This window comes from Trichoplusia ni, chromosome 2, assembly GCF_003590095.1.
Source record: "Trichoplusia ni isolate ovarian cell line Hi5 chromosome 2, tn1, whole genome shotgun sequence".
Classification (NCBI taxonomy): Eukaryota; Metazoa; Arthropoda; class Insecta; order Lepidoptera; family Noctuidae; genus Trichoplusia; species Trichoplusia ni.
The window spans coordinates 7,941,606-7,969,002 of NC_039479.1; the positions used below are offsets into that span (position 1 = coordinate 7,941,606).

Sequence of the window (27,397 nt, forward strand, 5' to 3'; positions counted from 1 at the left end):
GGCTCGCCCGATACGACAAAAAGTAACCTGGAAAAAGAAACTACTTCGTACTGCTAAATAGCATTACAATATATTTTTTTATGATACCTGTGTGATATCCATAATTGAGTAAGATTGTGTAATAACCATATCTATGATAGATTTGACGTAACGTTCACATGATTACAGCGCTGTTTTACCCATTTGGTATGGAAATATAAGAAGGTAGACTTCATGGATAAATGATCATGGTAGATGTACTGGCAGAATATGTAAGTACATAATTCGCGTTCGTATTATCTTTCACAGCTTTATTTTGCAGTTAGGTTGCCAAAATTATAAAACTAACGTAACACTCAAATATTCAATGACAACAAAAACATCCATTGGGAGTTTTATAGAATATATTTAACATCACATTAAACTTAGTTATTTAGCCTTCTTTCCTTTCTTTTTGGGAGGAGGTTTGTGGGTCTTCGGTTTTCCTTTCTTGCCTCGCCCTTTTGTCTTTTCCTTGGCTTTTTGTGCGCGCAAATCTTTCTTCATACGAGAATCGACCACTTTGTAATGACCCTTAACTCCTTGAGGTCTCTTCATCCTCTTAGCACTTGTATGTTTCTTGGCAACTACATAAGTGACTTTCTTTTTTCCATCTGTCTGCGCCTTCTTGTACAAATGTTTGATTTGTTGCGCTTTCTCTCTCTCTGACATGTCAGCGTTTTCCATAACAGCCTCAACCTTCTTCTTGGCACGCTCCATTTTTTTAATAGTACGCTTCTTCTTTCTTGCTTTAGCTTCTATCACTTTCTTTATCGGCCTAGCATTGATGTCTTGTAGTTTGGTTTTATATTCTTCTGTGTATTTCTGAAAGAGTGAAAACAAAACATAAAATAAAACTGTTAATCAATAACACCCTGGTGATGGGCTCCCTTTCCCGCACGTAGGCTCCATGTCAGCCCATTGTGCGTACTAATACCTTTAATCTCGCTTACCTCTGGTACAATGATTTCCTTTTTCATGTGCTTTTTCTCATCTTCCACAAACCAGTCTGGCAAATTTTTGTCATTAAAGGCATAACGATTCCAGCCATCGTCAATCAAGTCCCTTTTGAACTTCTTTGAAGTAGCTATCATTGTCCCTAATGCAAGTGTCTCCGCGTCCATTTTGAGAGTTTTCTTCAGCCTTTTTAACTCTATAGAAACATGAAATATGAATTAAAGAATTTTTTGTCAAGAAAATACATAAATGGATTACTAAACAGTCTATATGCTTGATACATAACTAAAATCATGCATAAAAGTTTTTTAAATAAAATTATATCTAAAATATTGATACACACCAGGGTCTTCTGGAACTACTTCAAACCCATCTTTCTTGTTGGACTTAGCGCCAGCTTTTCCGGTGCTGGGAGCTACATTGTTCTCGACGTCGTAATCACTGTCCGAAGAATCATCATCAGAGCTCTCTTCATCCAGTTTCCTTTTCAATCCATTTTTCAAGTTAGCTGGTTTGCCTTCCTCAGCAACTTTTTTACCTTTCTCTACATAAGTTTCTGCTAATTTATCTAAATCTACGCCTTCGTCATCATCTTCATCAATATCTTTGAAACTATCTTTCTGGAACCATAGATCTGCTTTCAAAGAGCGTCTGGAGACTGAGTCAGTATTATCCAAGTCAGTCAAAAGTGGGTGATTCTTGGGAATAGCCTTAGATTTAGGAACCTTAGCATTTTGCAGAGTGTTGAGTTTTGTAAGTTTGGCGATTTTCTTATTTTCAGTATCCGAATCAGAAAATGCTGGAAAGCAAATATCATAATTAGAATAAATAAAGTACAAAAGATGATTGGATTGGTTAAAATTAGCATTAGTACCAAGATTTAGACAAAAATAGACTTACCTAGTGTCTCCTTATCTTGTTCATTATCAGAATCCGATTCCATTTCCAGTTCGCTGTCTGAGTCCTTGTAATATGCTCCTGATGAATCCAGTTTAGATGACTCTGTGTCATATTTCATGTATTTCTGTTTTACTTTGAATTCGTCATCTGAATCTTCACTTTGTTCTGCAACTATGTCAGGTTGCTGGTCTACCATGCGCGCCAGTTCCTAAATCACGTAATTTCTTTGGTTAAAAGGACTTCTTGTCATTTTTTTCAAGAGAACTCTTTTACTTCTATTGAAAAATTATCTTTACATATATTTCATTGTTACTTACCTCAGCATTTTTAATGTCAGATAGCTGGAACATATCATTGCTCTCAAGAATAGGCCCACCATCTCCTTTGAGTACCATTTTCAGATTCATTTTCTCTGCTAGCTTTTGTCTCTGTTTATTAAGTTGTTTTCTCTTGCGTTTTGATTGGCGTCTTTCTTCATCCTAAACAGTAACGAATATCTCGTATTCAAACCACACAATGAAATACCAAATAATTGTAATTAATGGTTAGCTATTTTTTGGAATGGCACAAGTAGTCACAATTAATTTATAATATTTTTAACAGTTAAACGATTAAAATAATTATAATATTTTTAAAGCTTTTTGCCCTATGGGTTTTTTTTAAACAGGTTTACAAACTTACAACTCACATGCACAATGACACCCAGACCCAGAACAAGCATTAGTGGATCACACAAATGCTTGTCCTACGCGGGGATTGAACCCGCGACACGACGCGCACAGTGGGTTTGGCGTGGTGACCTCAACCACTCGGCTATCCGTGCAGTCGAATATCTTTAGAAACGCATGTATTTATATATGTCTTACGTGACTTACAAACTGTTCTAGCTTTCAGAAATCAGCAAGGTATGGAAAAAAAGGCCCTTATTACTGACAGCCTTATCATTTCTGTTCATTCAATCTTATTGTATTAAACCTTACAGCTTGGGCCACATTATGGCAGAGGAATCTATATGGAATGAAGCATTTATATTATGTACAAAAAACTATTTCCTATCCTACATGAGATGAGTCTAAATTAGTTGGTTACCTACAACCAACTGATGAAACTTGGAAAACAGCAAGCAGATGATTCAGGTTTAGTAAATTAGTTATTATATTATGTCATTAATGTTCAATATAAAATATATTCCCCGATTAATATTCATAAAAAAAAGCTTTAAATTAAAAATATTTCTTAAAATAACATAAACCATATGGGCCATTCAAGCTAGACCTAAAAATTTGTTGAAAGATTCAATAAGTGGATGACACAATAAAATTTCGAAATAAAAAGCCAGTTATGCACTAAACTGACTGACACCATCTGTCTACAAGCTATTTTAGTCACTTGCTAGAGGGACAAATACCTTTTCATATTAACATCAGAATGTAATATCACCAAAACAACAGCATTTTAACGGTTGCTATGGATGGTTACAATCTTTGTTTATTCCTACCAGGTTATGTGTGTCTCTAAAAAGTAGCCTGTGTCAGTTCAGCCATTCTTGAGCTAAAAATGGTGTGAGTAAAACATCTTTCTTATATAATATACATATACCTGTAATCCAGCAATCTCAGCATCAACATCATCTTCTCCATCTTTCTCATCATCTGCATCTTCCTTTGTTTCTTCATTGCCATCTTCTTTTTCTTCTGTTTTCTCTTCCTGAAAATCCATACCACATATTTTATTTACATTTATTGATTGAGAATCAAGAAAATAATCTATATTGTTATAATAAAGTACCCAACTTCATTCATAAACATTTGTTAAGAAGATGAAGTGCTATGTTGTGGAGTTTGTTGCGCCGTTTCTTCTTCACAGCTAGAGCACTTAGGAAGCGGTGAAGGGTGGGCGATACAGGGAGCTGTTTGTGTATTTTTGACATTCAATAAGTGCTACTTTGTAGCCTATTTTGAATAAATGGATTTTGATTTTGAATAAAAACATATTGATAATAAAAAAACTACTTCTTGCACTATAATATGTAAACATTGCACAATTAAAATCATACTACCCGAACCTAATTAAGGTTGTATTATTTTACCTGTGAAGCCTTCAACTCCTTCATTTGCTTGAACCAGGTGAGCAAAGCTTTCAGATCCTTTCTACCAAGAACTTTGATATCTTTACAGCACTCCTTAATTTCCTCAGTGGTCTTAGGATTTTCTAAAATAGATTTATCATCTATAACAATCTGGAATGAAATAAGTCATTAGAAGAACATAATACAAGCAAGTAAAAGTTTATAAACAAAGGGGATAAGATTACAACATACCTCAGAGCATCCTTGCAGTAAATCTATAGGATCCTGATCTGGTTTCAAGAATTGTGAAAGTAAAACTTTATGGTGAGTGGTGTAATCATTTTCCAGATACCCTTCGGCCTTAGCCTTCTTTTGTTTCTCAGGATGCATAATATTCAAATGCTGCTTCTTCACAATATCCAAATCTTCAAACACACTCTTGGGATCAAGAAACTTTGGATCAATGGTATCAGGAGCAATATAGCCCTGACACACCACAAATATTTCAGATGACTCATTACGGGACGCCTGCGGCTTTGTTGCATGAACTTTCTTGAAAAACTGTTTTAACACCCACAGCAATGCATGGTAGTCTTTTGACCTAAAAACTTTGGTCACAAACCATCCCCCTTCTCTTAAGAAATGTGTGGCTAATTTCAGGGCACTAAGTGTAAGACAAGCTTGCTGATACGCGTCATGAATCCAGTTAAGACCAACATTTGGAGCACCATCGTTTAGCACGACGTCAGCCTTCCATGTTTTTATTTCTTTTTTTATGGCTGTTTTACATTTTTCTGTGGTAATGTCCTCAGTGAGCCCGATACAGCCTGGAACTGGTTTGATTGGAAACAAGTCGACACCGATGACCACACTGGAAAGTGGCATGTTCTGGTGCGCTACCTGCATCCACCCACCAGGCGCAGCACATAAGTCGATACATACTCGAGACTTTTGAAGAAACCCAAATTTACGGTTTAATTGAATTAATTTGAATGCGGCTCGAGACCTATAACCTAAAATCACCTCATATATTAATTAACGTAAATATAACACAGTAAATAACACATCAATTTTTAGGAATTTAAACTCTAATTTACCTGTTTCTTTCGCTAGTTGATAATATTTATCTTTTCGCTGTTTTCCTACTTTAGTTTTTTTCCCCATCTTGAGAGAAGACGAGGACCACAACTATAAATAAATAACTATAACGTGTTTACAACTACACATGTACAACCATTTTCATTTTAAGGTTATGAGAGTGAAGCTGTCACACGTTTGTTTTTGACATCGTACTAAAATATGTAATGTACTCTGTGGTACCAAAATTATAATTCAAATTAAAATGACGATCAACTTAAATACGACAACAATTAACACTTAAATTATATTAAAAATAAAATAGCTTTCACATATTTTAGGTATGAGTCTAAGAATCCCCGATTTTATTCCAAGCCTTCCTCAATAAATAGGTAAATTAAAACAACTTAAGAATTTTTCCAACTCTTCTGCTTTGTAATATAAAATGTACTATTAGTTTTCAATGAGAATTAAAAACTTTTTCTTTCAAAATTTTGTGGGTAGCAACTTTGTTATTCTATGACGTCGGTCACTCATAACGGGATGTCTCATGACGTCATTCTGATGAAAATGTGTTGATCTTCCATTGGCTAAAGTAAATCAGCCAAATAGAATTTTTATGGAATTTTTAAAGCTAAAAAATGTTGCAGTCTGTCGCAAATTTCAACAACCATCTCTCCTGTTAAAATAGGTTTTCCTCATACAAAGTTAATTTAACTTCGGTACTTCATATTTAATTTAAATGATTGGGTTTAGAAAAAGAGTCCAAGTGTTCTAGTTTCGCTTTTTATATGGAAAACAATTTAAAAGCATCTCATGTAAAGCTGAAGCACTGCCTGAATTACATTATTCCATCCCTAAGAACTTCAAACTTAATATTTTTCTAAATCAGGTTATTAGTGCACCTGTATAGAATGTCAGCGTTGATCAGTTGATGACGTCAATGCAACTTTTTTCATTATGGCAATCAAAATTTCACCAAAATCACCATTGTTTCTGAACAGTAAAACAGTTCGTGTATTGTGCGCATTCTATAAATAATCAGTTGCTACCTTTGTACTGAGCAATAAGCTGTTATACCAAATAATTAATAGTGGTTTTGAGATTTCATTGAAAAGAATCTATCAAAACAATTTATTTTTAGATTTCTTCATCATGACTCCTAATCTTCAAACTTTCGTCAATAGTTTTCAAAATCGCCTGTAAGTTCATAATATTACGTTGCTTGTTGTGCTTTATCCATATCATGCATTAACCTGCCTTGTTTTAATATAACAAATGATTAACTAGGTTAAATTTTTAATGAGAACATCATTCTAGAACATTACAGTGGTACAAGGTCCATTCTATCAATTCTGTGACATACCATTTGTTTGTTTTCGTGATATTAGTGTAGATTATTTTGTTGCTTACTCTTTAACTTATGATGTTTCTACTACTTCGGATATATCAAAGTTATTAGAAACCCAATGAAAAACCTGCTACTAGGCAAGTTGACTGCAGTATACACCCACCATATATATTTATTATAATTCGAATAATTAGCTAGTACCACTATAAACTGAATAAATGTAGTTGTTTATGTAATTGAATTGAATAAATTGAGTAAATGAAATTGTATCAGTCTGATGAAAGAGTGTGTAACATTATTTTTGTTTTAGAGAACCTCCTGTGCGCCAGCATTTAAAGAATGTATATGGAACCCTGATGATGACATGTGGCTCAGCCTTAGCTGGAGTGTATGTTGATATGTACACCTGGTTCCAAGCTGGAATCTTATCTGCTATTGCTGGAGCTGGTCTTATGCTTATGCTCATTGCAACCCCTGACAATGGCAAGAACACTAACCTCCGTCTGGGATACTTGCTTGGTTTTGGCCTTACTTCAGGTAAAAAAAATAATGTGTTATCAACTTCATCAACAAGCATCTCTCATAAACTTTTCAAGTACTTCTTTTAAAAATCACAATAACAGGAAGAACAATTTCTAAGATCAGATATCAAAAGCGGCCTTCAAGAGTTGATGGTCATACAACAAGATTTAAATGATATCATTGTAAAGGTGTTATGCTATGCTGGAAGCTATCAAATAAATGTGATGATTTAAAAAACAAGTATATTGTAATCGGCAAAAACAAATTGCTTTGTGTTTTCATGCTCTAGTTAAACATTTATAGTACAGTAGAGTACAAACATGCTGTATTTATGACAGGGTTGTGGGATTTTACTTTCGGTTTCATAAATATTATGCTTACAAATATGTAACCTTGACCTTCCATCCTCTTTTTCAGGTATGAGCTTGGGGCCATTGCTGGAGTATGTCAGCTTTGTTGATCCATCTATCATAGTGACAGCTCTCTTGGGCACCACACTGGTGTTTGTCTGCTTCTCTATTGCTGCCATGCTTGCTGAACGTGGAAGCTGGCTGTTTCTGGGAGGCACACTGATGACCTTACTTACGTCTATGTCACTCATGACCTTAGTCAACATCTTTATGCAGTCTCATCTCCTGTATCAAGTAAGTCAGCATTTTTAATACATAATGTATTGATAAATTACAACAAACATAGCAGTAGTAGGTTAGAATAAAAGCCAGTCACTGTACAAAGTTCAATGTTTCATCATAATGGAATATAATTCCAACATAATGAGTATAAATATTTATTGTCAAAACAAGTTTTGACACAAAATAAGTCTTTGAAAGGTAAATATTCAAAAATAAGCATGTAAACAACTTTGTATGCAATACTTACTGTTATTTGGCTATGAAGCCAGGCAAATTGTTGTACCCAATAATCTCATTGAAACACTATGAAAGTAAGTATATATATAGCTAATATTTTTGTTACCTTTTATTATATTTTAGGCTCATCTGTACTTGGGACTCATGCTCATGTGTGGCTTCGTTCTGTTCGACACCCAACTTATCATTGAGAAGCGCCGTATGGGAAGCAAGGACTTCGTGCAACACGCCTTAGAACTGTTCATTGACTTCATCGGAATGTTCAGGAGACTGCTAATTATCTTGTCCCAGAAGGTTCGTATTTAATGCTGAATATATATATATATATTTTTTTAATTTTTACAAGTTCTCAAATTATATGTTTTTATTTACAGGAGGAACAGAATCGCCGCCGCAAACGTGATTAAACATTGCTAATAATAGCAATTTCCTTATTTACGCAAGACTTAACCATGTTACCAAGCATTTACGTATACACTTACGTGTGAGTTGTATACATTAGTCATCAATTTCTGACGCAATGATGAAGTTAAGTTTCGCGAAGGCAAGGATATCTACTCATACTTTGGGGGGATTCCTCTAAATATTGTTTTATTTATATAATTTTATTAACTATATAATATTTAAGAAATTTACAAGTTTAATAAATGATATAACTGATTGGAACCTAAATGTGCGTTTTCTTTTCCATATATATAACTAGCTTTACTTTCTACTAAAACAAGATCAAAGTTAGTTTTTTTTATATGGGCATCAAGCTGTGAGTCAAACTTAATATAAACTGCCTACAATTTTCATTTCATGTTGGTGGACTTGTACACTTAGTTTAATTAAAGGTTCTAAAAGTATTGAAAAGCCAAGTTCGTAACGAAATATCACATTTATTCTTTTGTCGATAAAGTCAACATCAATAAAAACTTATTACATACAGAGATTTATTTTATAAATAGCAAAACAACATGTCAGCGTAGTATATACCTGTGTATTTAATTTAAATATTTACATCAACCTTAAATCAGGGCAGTTTTATTGAAGGCTGCTCGTACATCTAACGCCTTATTATTAAGGCATTACTAATCTAAAAGGCAAATCATTTTCCAAAAAATTGGTCATTAGCTATTTGTAATTATGACTAAAATAGTTACCAATAATGCATGTTACCTAGTCTTCATTAATTGCGTTTGATTATATATTAAACGCCTTTCAGAGCTTCCACAGTGATAACATAATTAAAAAATAATGACTTACCTATTAGCTTATTGCCGTAACTTGTTAATAGATGTGCGACGTCATTGTAAAATTAAGTATATAATTATACACACTCGCAGGATGGATCAATTATTTCCCGCGGTTCTAATTAATTCTAATCTTCTTTCAACATGGGGTCCTTTCTCAAATTAAGGACCCTTTTCGATACTTTGTGCTAACTACCACTTTCCTCATGTGGATGCACTTTATTCTTGTCATACATAAATATTTTCTTAGCTTTACCTAGTTCGCTGTTAATTAATATATTAATAAAATTCATAACATTTGCCTCACCATTCTGAATACCAGAACTTGAATGAGAAACGTCTAATTTGCCTACTACGGATCCACTGTCGGGATTTTCCTGAACTTGTGACATGTCTTTGCTTTTTCTGGCAGTGTATACATTTTTCGAAATATTTCGACAACACCTACATAATATACAAATACTCATACAATTACTATAAGGCGAAGCTCTTGATTCATCACTTCTTACTACATATTCATAAGTAGTCACCCCTAACAAGGTAATATAAATGTGAAAACAGCACAAATGTAATAAAGCACACCCGATGGCTGATGCTGTTGAAAAGAACAAAACCAGGAACGTTATTATAGGCAATGAATTGTTACAGAAAGTTGATGACGAGTTGTATGAAGAGCTACAATTCATAAAGTTTTGTGCTTCAATACTTAGATATTTTGGATTTATTAATAACATAACGATGTCCGATACACATAGCACTGCCGTAATTGTGGTTATCATTAGGGCCGTAGTGACGCATGCAATAAACGCTACATAGTTTCTTCGACCGACGCAGTTATTAAGCCACTTGCAGTGATGGTCAAAGTTGTCCACACATTTGTTACAAATGCTACAATGTTTCGTTCTTGTACTGCTTGTGTTGATATTACATAGATGACACCTTCCATTCTCAATGACGTGGGCGTGGACATCCCGATTGAACTCTGGAACATTGTTAACTTCTAAGCTTCTCAGTTCTTCTTCACTTGGGTCTATAAGTGACGCAGTGAGATGCGATGAAACATGGAGTATATAAAGCACAATGAATATCACTAAAATGATTGTCCTCAAGGTGTCTTTTTGTATTTCGATCAGAATGAAGAAGTTTAATGACCCAGTCGCTATGAAGACTAACCAACCAATAACTTGTTGATAATTTAATGGCAGCTGCAATCCGTGCAGTCTTCTTTGGGGTCTTGGTGACTGATGTGTGGCACAACATTTGTCCATTGGGTCTGTTAGTTATTGACATACACATGTATGTAAACAAATGTTGTTGAGAGCTTAAGCTCTATTTAGGTTCTGGTATTAAGTTTCATGCTTATTTACGTTCACATACACGTTCACCATAGTTAGTTTTAAAAACACAAAAGTTCAAATTCGATGGTTTTAGTATTGTATGTTAGGTGTACTAGAATAGAACAATCACTTAGATTGACCAAAAGCTTAGTCACAGTCAATACACTCGGTATTTATTCGCTGGACAAGCCCATACAATGCGCGCGCATCGTATTTCTAGCTAACTATCGGTTAACGATTTTAGCGGTCGGCATCGTTAGGCATTCCCTAAAAGCTTTTTAGACGCCAACTAACACTCCCTTTTGAATAAAAGCTAATGTAATTTGATATTAAATGAAGCACCTACTTATTCTTGAATGCCATGTTTAGTAGGTATACCTTGATTCTGAGTTTACCGTAATGAGTACAATTAGTTTCCAGGGTAACTAAATAACACAACAAACATTATGTATTTTTGTTCATGGGAATACGTGATTGTCAGACTAAAAAACTCTCATCTATACATAAAAATCGTTAGCGTTACAAGTATGTACAACATTTGAGACAGTAGGTTTCCCGGATTTTAGGGTGTCGTGCACATGAAAATATTTGAACTAGCTGTTCCCCAAGTGCCAGCACGCTGCACGCTACATATATCATAAACCTCTAACCTTTTCCTCCTCCACCAATATAACCGCAAATGATCCGACGGAAACATAAATAAAAGTAAAAAAAAAATGAAAAGAATATTTATCATTTAAGCTTATTACATCTAAATTAATTTAAACCACTAATATTAAAAAGGAATACAAATATATCTAATTACTAACTGTTGCCCGCGACTTCGTTCCCGTGGGTAGAAGATATAAGTTATGATTTATACCTGCCCTGATTTTTCGCATTTTCCATTGTATTTTTGCTCCTATTAGTCGCAGCGTGATGGTTTCTAGCCTAAAGCCCTCCTCGATGAATGGTCTATTTAACACAAAAATAATTTTTCAATTTGGACCAGTACTTCCTGAGATTAGCGCGTTCAAACAAACAAACTCTTTAGTTTTATATATTAGTATAGAAGTATAGATATAAAATTCCTGTGTCACGATGTTAGTTACCGTACTCCTCCGAAACGGCTTTACCGAATTTTACCAAATTTTAAATGCGTATTCAGTAGGTCTGAGAATTGGCTACTATCTATTTTTCATAACCCTAAGTGATAAGGGTCTTCCACCCTTAATATTTTGCCTCCACCGGGATCTTCGACTGTTAGGCGGTAAGTATTTCGCCGGGACAGCTAGTATCATATAATATTGATCATCGACACTTTAATAATGTTATACAAATCGGTACACATGTAGACGACGTATACGACTAACTGTTATGATGATGATGATTGTAATAAATTATATTCCGAGTTCTCGCCTTCGCACTGTAAGGTGTGCGAACTTATACCCAATATAGGTAGTGGTGATTTTTGCGGCAGGGGTTCGTTACTCAAACAATACTTACTTTTTTTTACATAAACGGTAATTATAAAACAGATTTGAAAAATACTTATATATATTTTCAATTCATAATTACAAAACAGTAGACTTACTTTATTTACAATTTAATTTGTTACTGTTACAGTGGTTTTGTCAATATTATTCGAATACTTTTTAGCCATTTCACGTCTTGTGTGTACAAGTATCCTGTGGCCAGCACAATCTAAATCCTCTTCAAAGCATTTATTTTTGCAACATTTCTTGCACAGCTGGTACAAACATTTCCCACCCTAAAAATCAAAATTTTTCGTTTATTTATGAAACAAGAAGAATATTCTGTTTGTAGAAAAATTATGTTCATACTCACAAGCGGATTGGGGCAATTTTCATTCACACATATTTCTCCATTTCTACTGTTATTTTGATTTGTGTCTTGATACCCTGGTCTCCTCATAATCCTCTTTAGCTTTTTCATTTTCTTTCTTGATATGGTAGCCCCAGAAAATTCCTCAAGTGTTCTTTTGGCGGCAACACTATACTGCAAACAGTATCTGATGAAATATTTACACATTTACTAAAGAATAAAAAAAGTTATATGTAGGTCATTTTTTACGAACTCCCTGAATGCTTGGTTAAATTGTAATACGCATATTTTATACAAGATATATTTCATTGTGATATAAAAAAATAAACATTTTTTTTTACCTCATTTGTATTCAACTTTTCCATTTTTTGAGTATGTTCTTCTGGTGACATTCTTACATATGGCTGGCATATCCAAGGTGGCAGTAACAGGTCATAACCTTTTCTTAATATATTTTCGTCATTTTCATAAACGATTTTACCTTCATGATATGGTAAATATTTGTCTTTAACACTTGAACAAACTTTTCTAAAGTCATCTAAATTTTGTGCTGTTGCTAATATTTGTCTGTCATCATTGTTTTCTTCAAGTGTAAATCTTTAAAATAGAGATAATTTATTATTTATGTAAAACATCTATGAAGAAGATATATATAAAACATCTAAAAAGAATCTACTTAATAAAAACCAAATAGAATAACTTACATTTTATGAAACATTTTGAATAAATGTCCTCTTACATATGAGGTTGGACAGGGGTACTGTTGTACTAAATCAAGGTATTCTTCAACAATTTCCCAAGACACTGGGTTGATGCCTTCATATAGTGCAGGATTGGTGAGAACACCCTCTGCACTCATAACACCATCCACTTTAGTGTAGTCTAAGCAGCGGTAAACATCCTCCACACTTTGAATGTTACCATTTGCCAGCATTGGTATTGATGTGGCTTCCCTATGGAAGACAAAAACATTTTAATGACATTATTCAACTACCCTTGAAGTACCTATAAAGATTACAGATTCTTTTTATAAAAAAAAATATTAACAGAGATTGTTCAGCTATACCTTAATTTAAAAATACTTGTTTATCTATCTCTGAGATTGCAAAGATATATTATTATCACAAAATATCCCAATCAATAAATAAACCAAGGTTATTTTTATATCTTGATTTGTATTGTGATAAAATGGTTTTTAAACTACTTAAAAGTAATCACCTAACTGCTTTTATATGTTTCCAACTAGCAATGCCAGTTAATGGTCCTTTTTGCTCTCTTGTTCTCCCATGTACAGTCAGCATCTTGCATCCTGCATTTTGTAGCATCAGTGCATATTCTACAGATTTTTCAATACTTTCAAATATCCTCACTTTGCAAGTAATAGGTATTGATACTGCTTCTGACATCGCCTTTACTAAAACAAATGGTAATAGAAATACAAACTTTCATACAAAATAAAAATGAATTATATTGATAAAGTAGTTGTTGATTTTTAGTATCAAAGCCTTTTTTACCTTATTGTAATTCATTTTATTTATGGTTGTTTTGTTTGTGTCAACTATGAATACCAAAAATGTTATTTTACAACTCCTGCATGTTTTATTTGTTAAGTTGATAAGTAAAAGCCATGACCTCCTGCAAATGGAGGAACACACTATTACATACTCATCACAGTTTTTGTCATTTTAACATTAGTTATAAGGTAGTTTGTCAGATTTACTTAACATTTTTATGTTACATATTATGGCTATTTATGGGAAAAAAATATATATACTTGCTAAGTGCATTGATAAAGATCTTACCAATTTTCTTCAATAATTCCCACTCATCTTGTAAAAATGATCCATATCTGCCTCGTTTAGCAATTGATTGTGGACAACCAAGATTTATATCTATGGCATCACATTGTCCCTCCACCATTTTAGCAGCTGCTGCCATTATTTCAGGGTTATTTCCACAGAACTGAAATACGTAACGTACATTTTATTAGAAACCATACTACAAAGGAGTGATTAAGATTGAATGAGAGAATCCATATGCTCATAGTAACTTACAAAAATTTAACAATAATTTGACCAATTTAGTAGATATGTTTATAAATAGCAGCATACCTGTACGATCAGAGGGCGATCTTCGTCGCATGTCACCATGTTTTCCTTTCTATACTTGGGATCTTTAGTGAAAACATTACTGTGAAACATTGGAGTATAGCACAATGTAGCACCATGTCGGCGACATAGAAGCCGCCAAGCTAGTTCACTGGCATCGACCATAGGAGCTACCACGAATTGTGGTCGCCCAATGCTTTCATACCAATCATAAGACATAGTGTAGTCTTCCCAACCTCACTTTTCAATCACAACAATAATATAATTTGCTATAAAAGCAGGAACCAAAAAAAAATACTATCTAGCATTTAATTAGTCACCAATAACTCAATATATATGTCAGATTTATATAAATACCTTAGGAACTGGCATAAGGTACTTTACATGTGAAAAACTACGAAGTACGAAAGTAGAGACTTGACGGTTGACACTAGTCACACCAGTGAAATGTGATGACTGATGATAAAATTGTCACTGTCAAAGACGTCAAAGTTCCAAAAAGCTAGGCTGGCCTTTTGGGTAAAGAATAAATTAAATAAAACAAACCTTTCTCAATAAAACAAACTCATAGTACAATGGCCGTCACAGTAAATATCGACAACTTATCGAGCATATTACTCAAAAGTCTAAAAGTTTTAAAGGAAATTTTAAGACACAGTTTCAATTACACTGTGACACTTGCTATCGCAATCAAACCTTGTAAACGGTTTTGTGGGGCTTTAATTTATATTTAACTAGCTGTTTCCTGCGGTTTCGCCCGCGTAGTATTTTGTCTTTGCCGTATTTTTTCAATATTTTCTCACCGTTTAAACCTTCCCTGGACTGGTATGAATATTTCAAGACTAAAATTAGCCAAATCGGTTCGGCCATGCTCGAGTTTTAGCGAGACTAACGAACAGCAATTTTATTTATATATATAAGAGAAGAAGAAGATGATGAAGATTGATATTGGTCCATATATGAAAGAAATAAATATTTGAATTAAATTAAATTATCAAGGCGTAACCGCACACAATCGCTCGTCTCGTCGCTCGTTTACAGCGACAAACACAATCAAGTGACTCCATTTTTTAAATTTCCCGCGACTCGAAAAGTCTCTGCTTCATGCAGTCGCTCGTCGCTCGATACCTGGCGTGGCCTCATGGAATCGCTCGTCCCTCGTTTCGAGCGACAAATATGATCATGTGACCTCATTTTAAATGTCCAGCGACCCGCAAAGAAACAAAATTATGGTTTAAACGTACATTGTGTCCATACTTTACTAATTTTATGAAATGTTTTAAAGTATTTACCTTGTCCAATTCCATTATTTACGGCAATTATTTTAGGGACCGTTTGCAGCACCACTTTTATATAATTTACATCGTCTTGTCTTGACCGCTTAATTTTTTCTTTTCTTTTCTCTATTCTATAGTGTATTAATTACCTATATGATCTTTTTTTTCCCAGCGACAAAGTTCAACATTTTGAGCTTTATCGCTACATATCACATGACCAGATTTGTCGCTGTAAACGAGCGACTGCAAAGGCCGTAGCTCAACATTTTCAGCTTTGTCGCTACCTTTCCTGCGACTATATTTTGTCGCATTTTCGAGACGCGGAAAATTTGAAAATGGGGTCACATGAACAGATCACGAGCGACGAGCGACCATGAGGTTACGCCTTTATGTTTTAATAAAGTATTGATATACTTAACTTACCTACTACAGCAGCTCTACAGCCATCTATGCATTAAAAGAAACTGACACAGAATGTCATCGACTGTCATGTGAAAATGACAGTTGAACTCCCAAGTTAACCGCGGCCGCGCCGGTCTGATCGTAACTCAAATTTTGTGTTCTAAATGTTTCTTTATAAACCTTAATACGTATTATACTGTATTCACAATATACACTAGAATTAATATAAAGTATATAACCCCGATGTGAGGAAACAATATTACAAATCTTCTCCAACATTAACTTTGTTTTTATTGCTTTTGCTGTTTTAGCATTAAACCTTACTTATAGAAATGGCACACGATATCATGGTAATTATTATCTATAAAGGAAAATTATTGTTGTTTCATGAACTGTCTGCACATAAATTATGCACATTGAAAGGCTATTTCATTACAGAGTCAGTTTTACACAAGCCTCAACTTACCGCTCCAGGAGAAACTCATGGAATTAACAAGAATAATAGATCAGTCAACTCCAAGTAAAGATTTGCAAGCTTTATTTCCACAATTAATAAGCAATATATTCTCGTCATCTTTTAACAATGGCTGGGGATTAAGAACAGTAACTGTTGATACTAACAAGTATGCATTTGAAGGTTTAATAAGCTTCTTTGAACCCATGGGGCCCATGTTTAGGTTGTGCTACAAACTACTATCGGAACCCCAATTGAAATACAACTTGCCTTTAACAGATTTACCTGTAAGTATAGAATATTTTTATTGTATTTGAACTAAATTACAATTTATGTACTTTTTCTGGTGAACTTTACAAGAATGCTCATACAAAATTGTTCTGCAGAAACTTGAGCACTGAAATGTTTGTATAAAATTCATAATTCACATGGCAAATATGCTTTAATTTTCTTATTTTATGACCTACTATAGTTTTAGAAACTGATTTGATTTTGTATCAAATATTCTGTTTAGAAGAAAAAATGTTGTTTCTACCTATATTTTCAATAACAATTATAATCTATACTGTTTCATTCCAGATAGACCTGCAGATGACCCTGGAAAGAGGTAGATGTCCACAGTTCTACTCGGACATGCTTGTCACTGACTCACAGTCACTCAATGTAGTTGCTTTGGCACTGAGTATCCTTTTAAAACTATGTAGAAACAAGATTTTATGGCAATTATTGGCAATACTTGTTGAATTGAATGCCTTTCTGTAAATGTATTTAATTTCAGGGTTTATAGTGTACAAGGAGAAAAAACTGATTTTCTAATACCACAAATATAAAATTTTCATTCTGAAAAACATTGATTTCCTTATATCTATTTAATTCAGATCCATTTGACTACTACATCTTCAACTTTGCCTTGCACCTTGTTAGCAACAGTCAACAGAAGAGTTCTTGGGAGAACTGGAGCAGTGTGTACTTTGCCCTAGCATGTGATTACCTCATGCACTTTCTGCCAGCCGACCCCAATGTGTCTGTCATGCCGCACATACCCAACTATACTGGGAAAGTGCCCATGGCTGCTCCTCTACAAACAGCTAATAGGTAAATGATAATTTATTACGTCCATGTTTAATTAGTCTCGTTTTTTTTTTTAAATCCCTGTAACTTTTTTTTAGAAATAGTTAAGCCTGTCTTTCCACAAACAAATAATGTAGAAGAGAAGACGAGGGGATATGGTGCCTCCAGGAGGAGGCACCATAGTTAATTGTTATGGTTAAATAAAATGGTTTCATAGCTATATTTTCATATAATTCATGTTATGAAATTGTGATATAGAGTACATTAAATATTATTCTATCTCTTTTTAGGCCACTGTACTCTCCATCTCTGCTTCTAATACCTGATCTGTCAGGTTCCAGCATGGCTAATCAGCACTCAACTCAGAACCAGTCAAGGAATGAAGTGTGGAGATCCGAAACAGTTTTGCAAGTCTTCATAGATATATGGATGAGTGTTGAGCAATTTAGTGCTCGGAATGTTGAAGTAAACATTTTTTTTTTAACTTGTAACCTACACGAATTGTCATTTTTTAAATGGAAAACTTTTGTAGAATTTCCCGTTTAGTTTTATGTAAAAGATAATGAACTGTTTTCCCATAGATCTTTAAATCCCAGTTTTGATCACATCATAAAATATTCAATTTTTATTGCTATTTGATACTCCAACAAATAAAACCAAATGTTTGACTGCTTAATCAGAAATATTTATCAAATTACAGTCTTTTCAACGAAATTACACTCTCGTCTCTTCGAGCCCGGAGCGCGTGAGAACAGTGCGAGTACTTGTGAAACATTTGCACTCGTTTTCTGCAAAACATATGTCGGATCCGGCGGTTCGATCATCAGCGCTCAGAAAATATGCGCGCCAGATAATGTGTGTTCGTGCGTACCATTACATTAAACATTTGGTTGCAACATGGCCGCTGGACGCGTCTTTTAGGCTTGTTATGGAACTGTGGCTTAGTCTTATACAACCTTGGAGATATGTCAATAATACTATATCTCAAGATCGGTAAGAACAAATAGGGCTTTGGTCTTAATTTAATGACATAAGCTTGTTAGTATAAAAGACTACTTTTATTCGACTGCACGGATAGCCGAGTGGTTGAGGTCACCAAGCCAAACCCACTGCACGCATCGTGTCGTGGGTTCGATCCCCGCGTAGGACAAGCATTTATACGATCCACGAATGCTTGTTCTGAGTCTGGGTGTCATTGTGCATGTGATTTGTATGTTTGTGGAACCCCCCGCGACACAAGGATTAAATTCCTTAGTGCGGGAGTTGTTTTTTATCCAACAAAAAATAACAAAAAACAAATTCGTCATTTATTTTTATTAATATTGATTTGTTTGTTATTTTCAGTTTTCCGATTGCAAACAATAATCAAGAGGAAGGTGGCCCCACCAATACTTTAGATGCTAGTTTCACTCAATTCATTGCAGAAAATTTTCCGTCTTACACATGCATCTTTCAACTAGTTCTACCACGATTTATGAGACTGGACTTAACTGCTTATAAAAATGCCGTAATGCTGTTCAGATTAGGCAAAGTAAGTTAAAAACAAATTACGGACTTAAATAAACTAAAACCCATAATAACTCAATTCGTTCTTTTAGGTATTTTCACAACAACATCTAGGTCCAATATTATGGAATCTGGAACAAGCAATTTTGGACTGTGGCTCTGGGTTAAACCTTAGTCCAGATACCAGTTACAATAATTCTGGAATTGAACAAAGGTAACTTATATATGTAAACATTGTTACTGTTTTTTCTTTTATATATTTTTGAGACAAAATACTATGACTTATTCCTAATCTACAGCTATACGTACAACGGCGTGTCGTTACATAAATGGGTAACTATTGCAAAACAAGCTATATCCGAATTCAATTTATCTGCCAACTTCGAGTATGAACCTATTTGGAGCGACAGCATGCGGATGTTTGCGTCGGAGTTGGTAAAAAAGATTATCTCTGCAAAGCAAACTGCAGAAAACAATGTACAAGAGTTCAACAGGAGGTTGCGGCTCCGTAATCAAGGTAACATTTAATGTCGTATTGTAATTTTTGTCTAGTTTTAGTGAATACATAAAGTCACTATTTATGTTTTGTACGAATGTCCCTTAAACTCTGGCGCAAAAAAAAACTGTTTAGTTCTGTGAAACGTGTCTGGACTGAGTCCTGACTGACTATTTTTTTAGTCAAAGTGAACAAGTGAAGTGACAAAGATTAAAGTTCGATTTTAGGCTGTAACATTTTTGAATCATTTTAAGGACACGTCCCACACTTGCAAAATTCCTTGGTTTTAAGTTCGCCGACTGTTGTTCAACATTTTTTACTAGAGTTTTAAACGAAAATTTTAATATTTTAACTTATGACTTTAAATAATTCAATTTTAAAGCATATTTAAAATTTCTATTCACTAATTTAACAACGATTCAAAAATGTTGTGAAAGTTTTTTATTTCATCACTATGGCTTATCGTAACTGTTTTAATTCTGTCAAAATTTAATAATCTATTTGTCTCTAAATAAAAATATTTTTAAAGACCATTAAAAAGAATATCGCACTTCACTTATAAATTACGTTGCATGTTAACTTATAAATATTACTTATTTAAACTTTATTTGTGTATGGTTATAGGTCTTTGGTCTGCCATAAAAATATTTTTGATGATTGAAAATGAACATGAAGAAGTAGCTTTACTAGAAGAATCTAAAAAAGTTCCTAATTATTTATCAATAAGTATTCATCATTTTTCTACAATATTTGGGGTAATTATAACTAATTATTATAATCTTTACTAAAACAACTTACTTTTTGGCAGATATTTGCTATAACATAATGTTATTTTTCAGTTGAATGAAAACACCCTTCTGCCACCAGAGCCGATTATTGAAGATAATTCCTTGGAACATTCGTCTTTTGTCAACTCAACAAGTTTTCCTCTTTCTATCACCAATAAGGTAATATCTTTAAAATAATGATCTCATATTTTTGCATTATAAACTAAAATATTTATACAGATTGAAATGTACATTTTTACAAAATAATGCATTTTTATCATTTGCAGTTGCGCAGCAAAACTACCAAAATACACTACATGGGTGATCCAGATTTAATGCCAATTACGACTTATGAGAGCACAATATTAGTGAGAATGTTGTACCAGATAGCTACAAGACTCAATGAAGTAGTAAGTATCATTATTATTGCTTGCCACTAAGTAATAAAAAAAGACTGTATCCTGTGTTTACTATCTACCACATGACACTTACTTAGAAAACCTCCTTTTCAGTATGGGTATCAGTTCAACAGCCTTTGGAATCGATCCGACTTGTTAGGATTCGTGACTCGCGAGATTCTACAAAGCCCCTGCGTGATCCAGACTTACGTAAAAGATGTGACCAATCATCAGAATATCGTGACTCAAGAACTTCCCGCTCGACTGTCGCTGCGGCGTCTCGGATCCCATGCCTTTGTTGTATGGCTCACCTTAGGCTACATCATGTTCAAGTTATTTTCCTACAGCGGATTTTTTTATATATTTGTCTTAGCTGTATTGTGGCTGTCGTACGTCTTCACAAAGGCTAGTTTTAAAATGTTAAGATTAATTTAAATCAAGAATTTCATAATTTTTATACTTTATTCTAAAATTGAATAAAATATTTTTGTATGGTTTATTGAATTTTATTTTAGTGACGCGAGTTTTGACGCAAAATACTTAAGTTTGTAGATGCAATCCCACTATATTCACTAAACCGGCTTTTTAGTTTTACTACAACAATGAAACAATTGTTTAACTTTTCACAGATACAAATGAATACATAAAGAATTTAAAAAAATTGAAGGAGTTCCGTACTTACGAATATAATTCAGAATTATAATGGTAAATAATACAGTTTAATATTAAGCTTATCAATTCCATTACAAAAACAAAACATCTGTAAGCAAGCTACTTCTATCTTATGAGTATCTGCTCTGTAACAGTTGCATTATTTATGAGGGACATTTACCGTACAATCTGTGTATTAACCCCATGTATTTACACATTTGAAAAAGGTTATGATCATAGTGTGTAACTTGTCTAAAATTTTAAATGAAACAAGACAACTCGACTATAACGATTGTAAAACAACCTTATTACTAAATCAAATACACAACTGAAATGAAATAGCCCATTCGTTTGTTTATTTAATGTGTTTGTATAAAAGACATACCGAGATTAACTTTGTTAAGTGCCTCAACGGATGGAGCATAATATCAATTTACTTAGCTGACAAGACTGGCAAAGAGTTAAGAGTGAGCTTGGGGACAATGTTCATGGAGGCTAGTTCTTGGAAGAGCAGTTTGCAGGCGTAGGGCATCTCGACGCTGGCGACAGCGGCAGACGAGTGGCAGGCGTGGCACCAGGCGCGGCTCGCCAGCCGACCGCATGCGCCGCAGATGTCTGCACTGAAAGCGTCCGACGCCAGCATCAAACGCTCCATCAGCAGCATACTATAATTCAAATAAATAGCAATGTTTGTTTAGGCAGTTCAATGTGCAACGAAAAGGGTAAAAAAGGACAAGGATAAACACATTGTTGACAACTTAGTTGAATACGTCTTACTATCGTGAGAATGATCCCTATTAAGTGATGCAAGGTGCATTTTGACTCGAGACCCGCCTCGTCCGTTCATGATTAAGTACTCCGGTTGGATCTGAATCTAGTCGGACTAGCCCGATAAATACGCGTGAATAAACCGCTGAATGTTTTAATAACTTAGTTAAAGTATTCAACGTGAAGCTCAAAGTATAGGTATATACGAGTGGTTTGTAGATGCGTTAGAAGTGTTATTTTACACTAGTTCAATTTATAAATTAGGCTGTTTTCATTTACGTACCTTGCGCCATATCCAATGAGACAATCTCGTTCCATCTCTCCGAGTCGCAAGCCACCATCTCGCGATCGGCCTTCAGTTGGCTGCCGAGTGAGGACAGCTCGGGGTCCTCTAGCACGAGCGTGCATTTTGTCTTGAACCATATGTTTAAGTTTTTGATAATATACCTGGAATTCAAATTTTGTTTAAAATACCAAAATGCTGTTTATTTTTAGAAAATTATGAGGTAACATTTATATTTTTTTATATTATCTTTGTCTTATAGTAGATTCCCACTACAAAAGACAAGGATTTCCAAAGAGTGGGTAAAGGTTTTCATTGAGATGCTAAATGGGAAAATATTTAGATACTTACTGGACCAGAATAAATATACGCTTCCAGAGGCTCTCCAGTTATACCCGAGTAAAAAATATCCTTGCCATGATAGTTATATCCATGTTTTTCTAACTCTGCGCATACATCTCGGACCTTGGAACCGCCAAATGCAGTACCTATCAATAACAAACAAGAGGTAAATAAGCAAAAATGAAGAGGTCATAGATATTCAACACACAGGATATTTTACACACCATAGTGAAATTTTCCTTCCATAAGGCCAGCTTTTCCTGCTAACAGTTCGATCGTTTTCCCAACTGTCATTCTTGAAGGAAATCCGTGTGGGTTCATAATCATATCAGGACAGATACCTCGATCATTAAATGGCATATCTTCTTGCTGTACAATCAAGCCGGTTACACCTTTCTGGCCGTGTCGTGAACTAAACTTGTCACCGATCTCGGGAATTCTTGTTTGTCGCAGCAATATTTTGATAAGAAATGCGTCTTCAGAGTTCGATGACACCATAACTTTCTCAATGTAAGATTCAACAGGACCCTTATACGTAATAGGGACGTCCTTGTAGTCCACTTGTTGCGGTTGGCCTTGGGTGACAGGGTTCAAGGTAGCAGGTGGCATTTGTTTGTTAATTAATACTTGTCTATTCTCAACCATCTCCCCGGGAGCAGCTATACCGTCCGTGTCAAGAATGTCGTGCGGTTTTATAACTTTACCAGTGGCAGCATCTTTTGAAGGCCCCAAGATTCTGTCTGAAGTTTGGTTACTATATCTCTTCATTGTTGTTTTTGCACTTTTGTAAACGAGACATCGGCCATATCCTCGGTCGATAGATGCTCGGTTGAGGATCAAAGCATCTTCAATATCGTAACCGCTGTAGCTCATAACTGCAACTGTAGCGTTTTGTCCAGCTGGCAGTTTATCAAAATTCGTTAATTCTATGGTGCGCGTTTTCACCATTGGACATTGAGGGTAAACTAAATTATACATAAGTGTATCTATTCTATTTTTTTGGTTATATCCAATAGTGCCTGAAATGTAGAGATCATAAAATGTAAACAGTTGCATAACTTGTTTTAAAATATAAACATTGATTTACAGTTACTCACCCATAGCTTGTTTACCCATAGCACATTGGTAGGTGTTCCTAGGACTCTGGTTATGATGGGGGTACGGGACCAGCCCGGCACAAACGCCCAAAATAGTGAAAGGTTCGATTTCCAAGTGAGTGGTTACATAGGGATCTATTTCAGTTTCAAGAGTAGCAATATGACTGTCATTTTCCTCATTTACATCTAAATATTCGATAAGACCGTCACATAAGAAATCTTGAAATTTTCTTAATCCTCTATTGAGTTCATTGATATGAAACTGTTGTACTAATGGGTAGCCTTTTTCTACAATAATATACGGTCTACAGAGTCGACCACCGTCGCTGCAAATGTAAACTGTCCTCTGATTATGATTTGGGTAAATTGATACAAAAGACGATATAAGACCGCGGCGCCTGAACATCCGGAACACTTTTATAAGCCTTTTGTACTGCCTCGAAACCCCCAGTATGTTACCTAAAATAATCATATTATCATTTTAATTTACTTGTACATTTAAGTTTTCATTGACAATAAATATGGTTGAGTATAAAGTGCCTTACCATTAAGAAATACGACGTAAACAGCAGGATGATTAATTTCCTCGCCACCCAAAAGTCTTACATCTTCAACGCCAGCATTACGTGCCAGCCTCGCTATAGGTTCTTCCGAACACTCCGTAGTAATATGTGTCATGAGCGCAAGGTTCTTTACGAGACCGCAAGCTTCACCTTCAGGGGTGTCGGACGGACACAGCATGCCCCACTGCGAAGGCTGTAGGGACCGAGGCCCGGATACTTTTCTAGTCTTTTCAAACTGAGAGTTCACACGAGTCATCATACCCAAAGCGGAAATATAACTAAGACGACTTAAAACTTGTGTGACCCCATGCCTTTCCATTTTAAATCTTTTGATAGTCCAATTTCCCTACAAAGGTAACATTTATAACATTATGTAAGTATATTTATTATATTGAACAATCTGATGAAATGGTAGAATTACTTACGGAAGAAATGGCGGCAAACAGCCCGTTAGCTATTAAATCCGGCCTCATGTGCTTCACAACATCAAAAGGTGCTGCTTTAACTTTTGGTATTATTTTATCGGCTATCGATTTTAATTCCCAATTGAACCTTTTAAAGAGATCTTCGAACATCAAAGCAAGCAAAGAGCCTGCTAATTCAAGTCGCTTATTTCCATAGTAGTCAGGGTCATCTATGGCAGCTTTGTTGGTCTCAGCTTCAATGACTCTTTTCACCATAATAGCTAAATAAATTGCTTTCACATAGAAGTTATAGTTTTCAACTACAACATGAGCAAGGATTGTTGTAGCCAGAAGGTCGCGAGCCTCATCGACGGGAGTTCGAACTTTAGCACCACCTGACTGAAACCTACAATTCAATAAGCAAAAATAATATTATGTATACTAACAGCTATCAAACTAAAAAATAACAGTGTCTATATTATTATTAAACATTACAATAAATATTATATTGAGGTAAATGCCAATATTCGAATACTAAGGAGTTTTACCTTTTGACTTTAAGTTTAGTTCCAATATATGCTAGAGCTTGATTCTGAGTGAATATTTTCAGATTGTGACAATCCATGATGCAGGGTGCCATCTTTTTCAAAGATGTGTCATCAGTTCCAATAAGCTGCATGATCTCTTGGTCACTACATATACCCATAGCTTTAAAGGCTACTGCAATAGGAATGTCCTGTAGATATATAATTCAAAAATGAAATAATTGTAATTAGGAATTCATAAAATAATATGCACATTCATATTCTGGGAAGGTAACTGTTCATATTTGGATAAACTTACATCAGACAAAGCATTGTGTCTTAAAACATATTTGCTGTTTTTCACAATAACATTGGTTCTAGTTTTCTTCTCGTGAGTGGAACTAGTTACTTGGCATTGTATGGCTCCTTTAAATTCATCAACAATCATCCGATTCCTTGACAACTGTTCTTGAATTAATATAACTTTCTCTTGACCTGAGTGAATGTGAAATGGTTAAGTAATGAGTACTGTTTAAATATGATGTAAATTAAGAATAGAATAATTAGCCTATCACCACCTCTTAATGTTACAACATTGAGAATTAGATTTGAAGAAGTGAGATAGTGCAGTACAGTCTAGAACTTAAAATAAAATAAAAATAAGATATGCATATTACCTCTAATAATAAAATAACCGCCTGGGTCATGTGGACATTCATTTAGCTGTGCTAGCTCAAAATCGGACTTGTTAGTTAGCACACAATTTGATGAACGTAACATCAACGGCATCCTACAAATTGTATGATGAGATCAGTACATAACAAAACAATCAGTAAACAAATGCATTAAGTGGATCTTTACTAAATTAAATTATATGCAAGCAGTTACCTTCCAATGAGTTGTTTATTCTTAATTACTCTTTGATTGCCCCTTATATACTCTATATCCACAGTGATGGGTGCTGAATAGGTCATATCTCTAAGCCTACACTCATGAGGAGTAGTTGGCTTGGTCACATTATAACCTTCTTCTAAATCTGGAGTCCCAACATAAGCATTTAAATATTTTATGTAAAACAAAGGGTCAGAATCACAAAACACTTTCTCATTAGCTTGGACTATTTTCTTAATTTCCACATTGATAAAATAGTTGAAGGAGTCAATGTGTTGCTTCACTAAGCCTTTGACTTGTAAAAAGGATGGAACCAATTTCCATTTATCCTAAAAGAAAACACGTACAAATTAGGTCACTTTATATATTAGATTAGATATTTCGGCAGTTCAGTTGCCTGTATAATTTTCTACAAAAAAAACTTTGAAACTTTACTGTCTTATTTTATCTTGCATGGTGATTTTGATTTGAGACTGGTGTGCTCATTAGTTCCAATTAAATAATTATATAGTATAAAGATGTGATAGAGTGTTTGTACCTCTAGAGTTTTGACGGGATCTCGCGAACCCTTTGAAGCAGAATCCCAATCATTCTGCCTTTTGTTGATCTCTCCCATGGTCAAAGAACTCTTATTATAAAAGAACAAAGACCATAGCTTATATTATTGACAACAGTATGAGTAAGCCTATGGTTAATTTTCTTTAAAACGAAGAACATAACCACATCACCGTTTTACCACAACAAACGAACAAAACCGGCAACACATGCTCTAAGGAATGACACTTGACAGCTATATCAGCTATTAGTGCTATTACGTGACATGACAGCTGTGACAGGTAGGTATTTTATAGAGGAGCGTCAGGCGCGGGATTTCATCATCATTATCATCATTCTCAGCCTATAGCTGTCCACAGCTGGACATAGGCCTCTCCATACGTTCTCCAGCGCGACCGGTTCATTGCCACCTGCATCCAACGACGCGAGAGCGGGAGTTCAAAAGATAAAATACCAAATTATCGGTTTAATTTTTCAAATCAGTATAACTTTCCAAGTATTTTACCGTAAAAAATTGTGGAATATTATTATACGTAGACAGAGAAACAAACCGATATCTTTGCTCTGGAATGTGAAATAACAGTTCTATTAAATTTTAAACTTTTTTGCTTAATTTATTTACAACAAATCTAATTTAACATAAAAAAATGCAATAGAATGAAATTAAAAAAATATTTACCTT

At 34.6% G+C, this 27,397-nt stretch overlaps 6 protein-coding genes across 8 annotated transcripts; 2 read left to right on the plus strand and 4 right to left on the minus strand.

Annotated features, from left to right (window-relative positions):
* Positions 1 to 361: 361 nt before the first annotated feature.
* LOC113506023 (pre-rRNA processing protein FTSJ3-like) lies at positions 362 to 5,216 on the minus strand. The gene is made up of 9 exons (XM_026888889.1): positions 5,041 to 5,216; positions 4,196 to 4,956; positions 3,965 to 4,114; positions 3,475 to 3,582; positions 2,193 to 2,354; positions 1,876 to 2,083; positions 1,319 to 1,774; positions 972 to 1,171; positions 362 to 843 (listed from the first exon to the last, which is right to left on the minus strand). Exons 1-9 carry the CDS (start codon positions 5,105 to 5,107, stop codon positions 409 to 411), a joined length of 2,547 nt encoding a protein of 848 aa, XP_026744690.1. The 5' UTR covers positions 5,108 to 5,216; the 3' UTR covers positions 362 to 408.
* A 769-nt stretch (positions 5,217 to 5,985) lies between these two features.
* On the plus strand, positions 5,986 to 8,310 carry LOC113506047 (bax inhibitor 1-like). Its single transcript, XM_026888910.1, has 5 exons — positions 5,986 to 6,222; positions 6,682 to 6,908; positions 7,311 to 7,537; positions 7,886 to 8,056; positions 8,137 to 8,310. Exons 1-5 carry the CDS (start codon positions 6,176 to 6,178, stop codon positions 8,167 to 8,169), a joined length of 705 nt encoding a protein of 234 aa, XP_026744711.1. The 5' UTR covers positions 5,986 to 6,175; the 3' UTR covers positions 8,170 to 8,310.
* A 313-nt stretch (positions 8,311 to 8,623) lies between these two features.
* Positions 8,624 to 11,079, minus strand: LOC113506039 (probable palmitoyltransferase ZDHHC11B). Its single transcript, XM_026888902.1, has one exon. It carries the CDS (start codon positions 10,263 to 10,265, stop codon positions 9,186 to 9,188), a length of 1,080 nt encoding a protein of 359 aa, XP_026744703.1. The 5' UTR covers positions 10,266 to 11,079; the 3' UTR covers positions 8,624 to 9,185.
* On the minus strand, positions 9,901 to 14,701 carry LOC113506029 (tRNA-dihydrouridine(16/17) synthase [NAD(P)(+)]-like). Of its 2 annotated transcripts, XM_026888897.1 has the most exons (8): positions 14,270 to 14,701; positions 13,961 to 14,120; positions 13,377 to 13,572; positions 12,863 to 13,111; positions 12,500 to 12,755; positions 12,162 to 12,332; positions 11,908 to 12,084; positions 9,901 to 9,979 (listed from the first exon to the last, which is right to left on the minus strand). In XM_026888897.1, exons 1-7 carry the CDS (start codon positions 14,483 to 14,485, stop codon positions 11,920 to 11,922), a joined length of 1,413 nt encoding a protein of 470 aa, XP_026744698.1. In that variant the 5' UTR covers positions 14,486 to 14,701; the 3' UTR covers positions 9,901 to 9,979; positions 11,908 to 11,919. The 2 variants fall into 2 exon arrangements, with proteins under 2 accessions (XP_026744698.1, XP_026744695.1); XM_026888894.1 differs by lacking the exon at positions 9,901 to 9,979 and having other exon boundaries at positions 11,870 to 12,084.
* Positions 14,702 to 16,014: 1,313 nt separating this feature from the next.
* Positions 16,015 to 21,094, plus strand: LOC113506064 (sphingomyelin phosphodiesterase 4). 2 transcript variants are annotated; one of them, XM_026888924.1, is made up of 13 exons: positions 16,015 to 16,295; positions 16,369 to 16,686; positions 16,979 to 17,081; positions 17,278 to 17,494; positions 17,761 to 17,935; positions 18,171 to 18,463; positions 18,815 to 19,001; positions 19,069 to 19,190; positions 19,276 to 19,493; positions 20,097 to 20,227; positions 20,312 to 20,419; positions 20,527 to 20,649; positions 20,752 to 21,094. In XM_026888924.1, exons 1-13 carry the CDS (start codon positions 16,278 to 16,280, stop codon positions 21,070 to 21,072), a joined length of 2,334 nt encoding a protein of 777 aa, XP_026744725.1. In that variant the 5' UTR covers positions 16,015 to 16,277; the 3' UTR covers positions 21,073 to 21,094. The 2 variants fall into 2 exon arrangements, with proteins under 2 accessions (XP_026744725.1, XP_026744732.1); XM_026888931.1 differs by having other exon boundaries at positions 16,017 to 16,295; positions 16,384 to 16,686; positions 20,752 to 21,093.
* Positions 21,095 to 21,307: 213 nt separating this feature from the next.
* Positions 21,308 to 26,966, minus strand: LOC113506057 (DNA-directed RNA polymerase III subunit RPC2). Its single transcript, XM_026888917.1, has 12 exons — positions 26,699 to 26,966; positions 26,158 to 26,489; positions 25,947 to 26,059; positions 25,589 to 25,764; positions 25,294 to 25,481; positions 24,767 to 25,151; positions 24,324 to 24,687; positions 23,779 to 24,237; positions 22,906 to 23,700; positions 22,691 to 22,827; positions 22,340 to 22,503; positions 21,308 to 21,953 (listed from the first exon to the last, which is right to left on the minus strand). The coding sequence occupies exons 1-12, from the start codon at positions 26,774 to 26,776 to the stop codon at positions 21,722 to 21,724; spliced, it is 3,423 nt and encodes a 1,140-aa protein (XP_026744718.1). The 5' UTR covers positions 26,777 to 26,966; the 3' UTR covers positions 21,308 to 21,721.
* Between the last annotated feature and the right edge of the window lie 431 nt (positions 26,967 to 27,397).

What these genes read in the sequence shown, in the direction of transcription:
- LOC113506047 (XM_026888910.1), top strand. Translation starts at nt 6,176, where the DNA reads ATGACTCCTAATCTTCAAACTTTCGTCAATAGTTTTCAAAATCGCCT. An exon ending in AGTCTCATCTCCTGTATCAA is followed by an intron (nt 7,538 to 7,885) that starts GTAAGTCAGCAT and finishes ATTATATTTTAG; the next exon opens with GCTCATCTGTACTTGGGACT. An exon ending in TAATTATCTTGTCCCAGAAG is followed by an intron (nt 8,057 to 8,136) that starts GTTCGTATTTAA and finishes TTTTATTTACAG; the next exon opens with GAGGAACAGAATCGCCGCCG.
- LOC113506064 (XM_026888924.1), top strand. An exon ending in TGCTGTTCAGATTAGGCAAA is followed by an intron (nt 19,002 to 19,068) that starts GTAAGTTAAAAA and finishes TCGTTCTTTTAG; the next exon opens with GTATTTTCACAACAACATCT. An exon ending in ATTTTTCTACAATATTTGGG is followed by an intron (nt 20,228 to 20,311) that starts GTAATTATAACT and finishes GTTATTTTTCAG; the next exon opens with TTGAATGAAAACACCCTTCT.
- LOC113506023 (XM_026888889.1), bottom strand. Translation starts at nt 5,107, where the DNA reads ATGGGGAAAAAAACTAAAGTAGGAAAACAGCGAAAAGATAAATATTAT. An exon ending in CTGACATTAAAAATGCTGAG is followed by an intron (nt 2,084 to 2,192) that starts GTAAGTAACAAT and finishes TACGTGATTTAG; the next exon opens with GAACTGGCGCGCATGGTAGA. An exon ending in ACAAGATAAGGAGACACTAG is followed by an intron (nt 1,775 to 1,875) that starts GTAAGTCTATTT and finishes TTTGCTTTCCAG; the next exon opens with CATTTTCTGATTCGGATACT.
- LOC113506057 (XM_026888917.1), bottom strand. Translation starts at nt 26,776, where the DNA reads ATGGGAGAGATCAACAAAAGGCAGAATGATTGGGATTCTGCTTCAAAG. An exon ending in TTACGTCGTATTTCTTAATG is followed by an intron (nt 24,238 to 24,323) that starts GTAAGGCACTTT and finishes TGATTATTTTAG; the next exon opens with GTAACATACTGGGGGTTTCG. An exon ending in GGAAGGAAAATTTCACTATG is followed by an intron (nt 22,828 to 22,905) that starts GTGTGTAAAATA and finishes TGTTATTGATAG; the next exon opens with GTACTGCATTTGGCGGTTCC.
- LOC113506029 (XM_026888897.1), bottom strand. Translation starts at nt 14,485, where the DNA reads ATGTCTTATGATTGGTATGAAAGCATTGGGCGACCACAATTCGTGGTA. An exon ending in ATCGCCCTCTGATCGTACAG is followed by an intron (nt 14,121 to 14,269) that starts GTATGCTGCTAT and finishes TACGTATTTCAG; the next exon opens with TTCTGTGGAAATAACCCTGA. An exon ending in GGAATTATTGAAGAAAATTG is followed by an intron (nt 13,573 to 13,960) that starts GTAAGATCTTTA and finishes CATTTGTTTTAG; the next exon opens with TAAAGGCGATGTCAGAAGCA.
- LOC113506039 (XM_026888902.1), bottom strand. Translation starts at nt 10,265, where the DNA reads ATGGACAAATGTTGTGCCACACATCAGTCACCAAGACCCCAAAGAAGA.